The following is a 2,809-nucleotide window of genomic DNA, read 5'->3' on the forward strand; positions in this document are numbered from 1 at the left end:
TGCTGTTTAGGAAGGCCTGGTACGCGTTCCAGTCCGCTCTTTTAAGGTCGAGCTTGCCCTGTGTCAGGGGAAGGTGAAGGATGGGGGAGAGGTGGAGGGTGATGGCTATGGGGAGGTGGTCTGAGGACATGGGGTCATCGAGGGTAGACCAGTCTGCCGTACCAGCGATGTTGGAAGAGATGAAGGAGAGATCAATGGCCGACTTGCTGTGTCCTGCTGTGTCCGGTATTCTGGTGTGGCTACCGTCGTTTAGTAGGACCACGTCGGCATCGGCGATTTGGGAGGTAATGTTGGAGGAGGTGTGGGAATAAATTTTCGTCCCAGAGGGCATCCCGGTGGTTGAAGTCCCCTACCACGATGCAGTTATCGGGGATATCTCCAAGCCATGCAAAATGCCGGGTCTTCACGGGGTTGTAGATGTTGAGGACGTGCAAGGTTCTGTCTCCTTCCACAGAAATGGAAGTGACCGTCCTATATCCCTTGTCGAGGTCGAAGACCAGCAGGTGTCCCTCTTGAGCAGTTAAACCTTGGCAGACGTATGTGGCCACACGCGCCATACCTGCTTCATCCGTCGTGTAGAAGGGGGGGTAGTGGTACCCAGTTTGGGCGGAAATTTTCCTGGCCTCTTGAGAAGGGATTGAAGTGCAACTACTTCGTAGCGGTGCTCACTGAGATGCTGCACGAGGAGGTCCCAGGCAGTGCCAATGGCCCTGCAGTTCCATTGCATTAGTCTAAGCACTGCCATGATGGGTGAATTCGGCAATGGAATGCAGGATCACGAAGATTCCTTCAAGTAGGCGTGCTGCTTGGGGGTTCGAGCGAGCCAAGTCCTCTTGTAGGGCCTTGACTGTCTTGGATATGCACCCGATGGAGTTTTGAAGGGTCTGCTGGGTTGTTGGTGGTGGGGGTGGGGGGTGTTCTCCAGGGAGGGCCTGCTAGGTGCTGCTGCTTCTTCCTTCTGTGACTGTTCCATGCTTGGGGCGGTTTCCATGGTTTCAGCGGTGGGGGTGATCCTACGGCCTTTCTTCTTCTTTCTTTGTTTTTTCTTGAGTTCTTCTTCGTTGATTACGGTTGGTTGTGTGTGGGGGGGAGGGGGAGGCGCTGGTAGAGGTCTTTGGTAGGATCGTGAGTAGGCGGCGAGTTTAGTGCGGTCTCGTTGGTGGGCACTTCGTCTGGGCGTGAAGTCTTTTTCCCTGGGGTCTTCCGAATCCTTGGGAGGGTGTCGAAGTCTCTGTCCCTGGATTTTTCCCCTTTGAGGTAGCTGTTCCATCGTTCCCTGGCAATAGACAGGGCTTCTGAGAACGGGATGAAGTTTTCGTTCTTCAGCTCATGCACTACTCTTCTTATGGCGAATTCCGGACAATCGGAGTATGCGGCAGAGTGGTTTCCGCAGCAGTTGATGCAGAAAAGCCTCTGCTCCTGGCAGTCCTGGATGGGGTGATTTTTCCCGCATCGGGCACATCTGGGGGTCTTGCGCCGGCATTCTCCTTTTGAATGTCCCAGTAGTTGGCACTTGGTGCACCTTTTGACTGGGGCGATGTATGGGACCACTTGGTGGAGTGTGTATCCCAACTTGACGGCTGAAGGGAGGGAGGCCATAAGGAAGGCCACCCGTACAGACACGGTAGGGGTGCCGTCCCGGGTTGTCAATCTCTTGATTGAATCAACCCGGAGGTCTTGGGCCTCCAGGTCTGATTTGAGGAGCTGCTCGGCGTGTTCTTCGAGGGGAACACCCTTGATAACTCCTATCACAACTGTCTTCGGCATCCTTGTCAGGATCCGTAGAGGCTTGTCGCGGTCGGCCGTTAAATTTGGGGTGCGAAGCAGTTTGCCTTGCTGGACCTCCTTGGTGCAGCTAACCAACCACTCGCCGGAGGGCGTTTGTCGGATGGCTTCAACTGGTCCCACTGCGTTCTTGATCAATTGGGCCTGTCTCCAGGAGCCCAGTATTGCAAAACGGGTGGGGTTATCGACTGGTTTGACGATGACCGGGAAGCGAGAGGGGCCTGTCTCTGGGCGTGGCTTCGTTTGGCGTTTCCTTCTATTGGCAACTACCATCCATTCCCCTCCTGATGGTTCGGAAGGGGAGGCTGCTGCTGCAGCGTATGGTTTTCGTGGTGGCGGTGTTCTCTCCTCTACGGCGGCGCTGGTATCATCTGCGGCTGATATATATATATATATATATATATATATATATATATATATATATATATATATATATATATATATATATATATATGTGGAAAAACCACCAAGAAAAAAGAAAAACTTTTCCGCATATTTAGAATCACGAGTTTATGTGATTTCTCATGCATATATATATATATTGTATATATATATATTATATATACATATATATATACACATATATATATATATATATATATATATATATATATATATATATATATATATATTAATCACGAAGAACCCACAGTCGGAATAAAAGGAAACTTTAGAAGAATGTGTAACTTCTATATTTCGGCTAATAGCTATAGCCCTCTTCAGGAAAGTACAGATTACAAGAATTTGCAGAGACAGAAGTGCAATGAGATGTGAGTAGAAGGGGAACACGCAGAGCTAAAACAGGACGACCCGTTTTAGCTCTGCGTGTTCCCCTTCTACTCACATCTCATTGTACTTATGTCTGCAAATTCTTGTAACCTATACTTTCCTGAAGAGGGCCATAAGTATTAGCCGAAATATAGAAGTTACACATTTTTCAAATTTTTCCTTTTATTCCGACTGAGGGTTCTTCGTGATTATTATTTACAAATGTGCAACAACATTTTGTTTGCTATATATATGT

At 48.8% G+C, this 2,809-nt stretch overlaps 1 protein-coding gene across 1 annotated transcript; it reads right to left on the bottom strand.

Annotated features, from left to right (window-relative positions):
• Window positions 1-1,065: 1,065 nt before the first annotated feature.
• On the bottom strand, window positions 1,066-2,058 carry LOC143039244 (uncharacterized). The gene has a single exon (XM_076209113.1). It carries the CDS (start codon window positions 2,056-2,058, stop codon window positions 1,066-1,068), a length of 993 nt encoding a protein of 330 aa, XP_076065228.1.
• Window positions 2,059-2,809: the final 751 nt, after the last annotated feature.

Source organism: Oratosquilla oratoria, chromosome 26 (genome assembly GCF_046742065.1).
Source record: "Oratosquilla oratoria isolate Oo_2021 chromosome 26, ASM4674206v1, whole genome shotgun sequence".
Classification (NCBI taxonomy): Eukaryota; Metazoa; Arthropoda; class Malacostraca; order Stomatopoda; family Squillidae; genus Oratosquilla; species Oratosquilla oratoria.

What these genes read in the sequence shown, in the direction of transcription:
- LOC143039244 (XM_076209113.1), bottom strand. Translation starts at nt 2,058, where the DNA reads ATGGTAGTTGCCAATAGAAGGAAACGCCAAACGAAGCCACGCCCAGAG.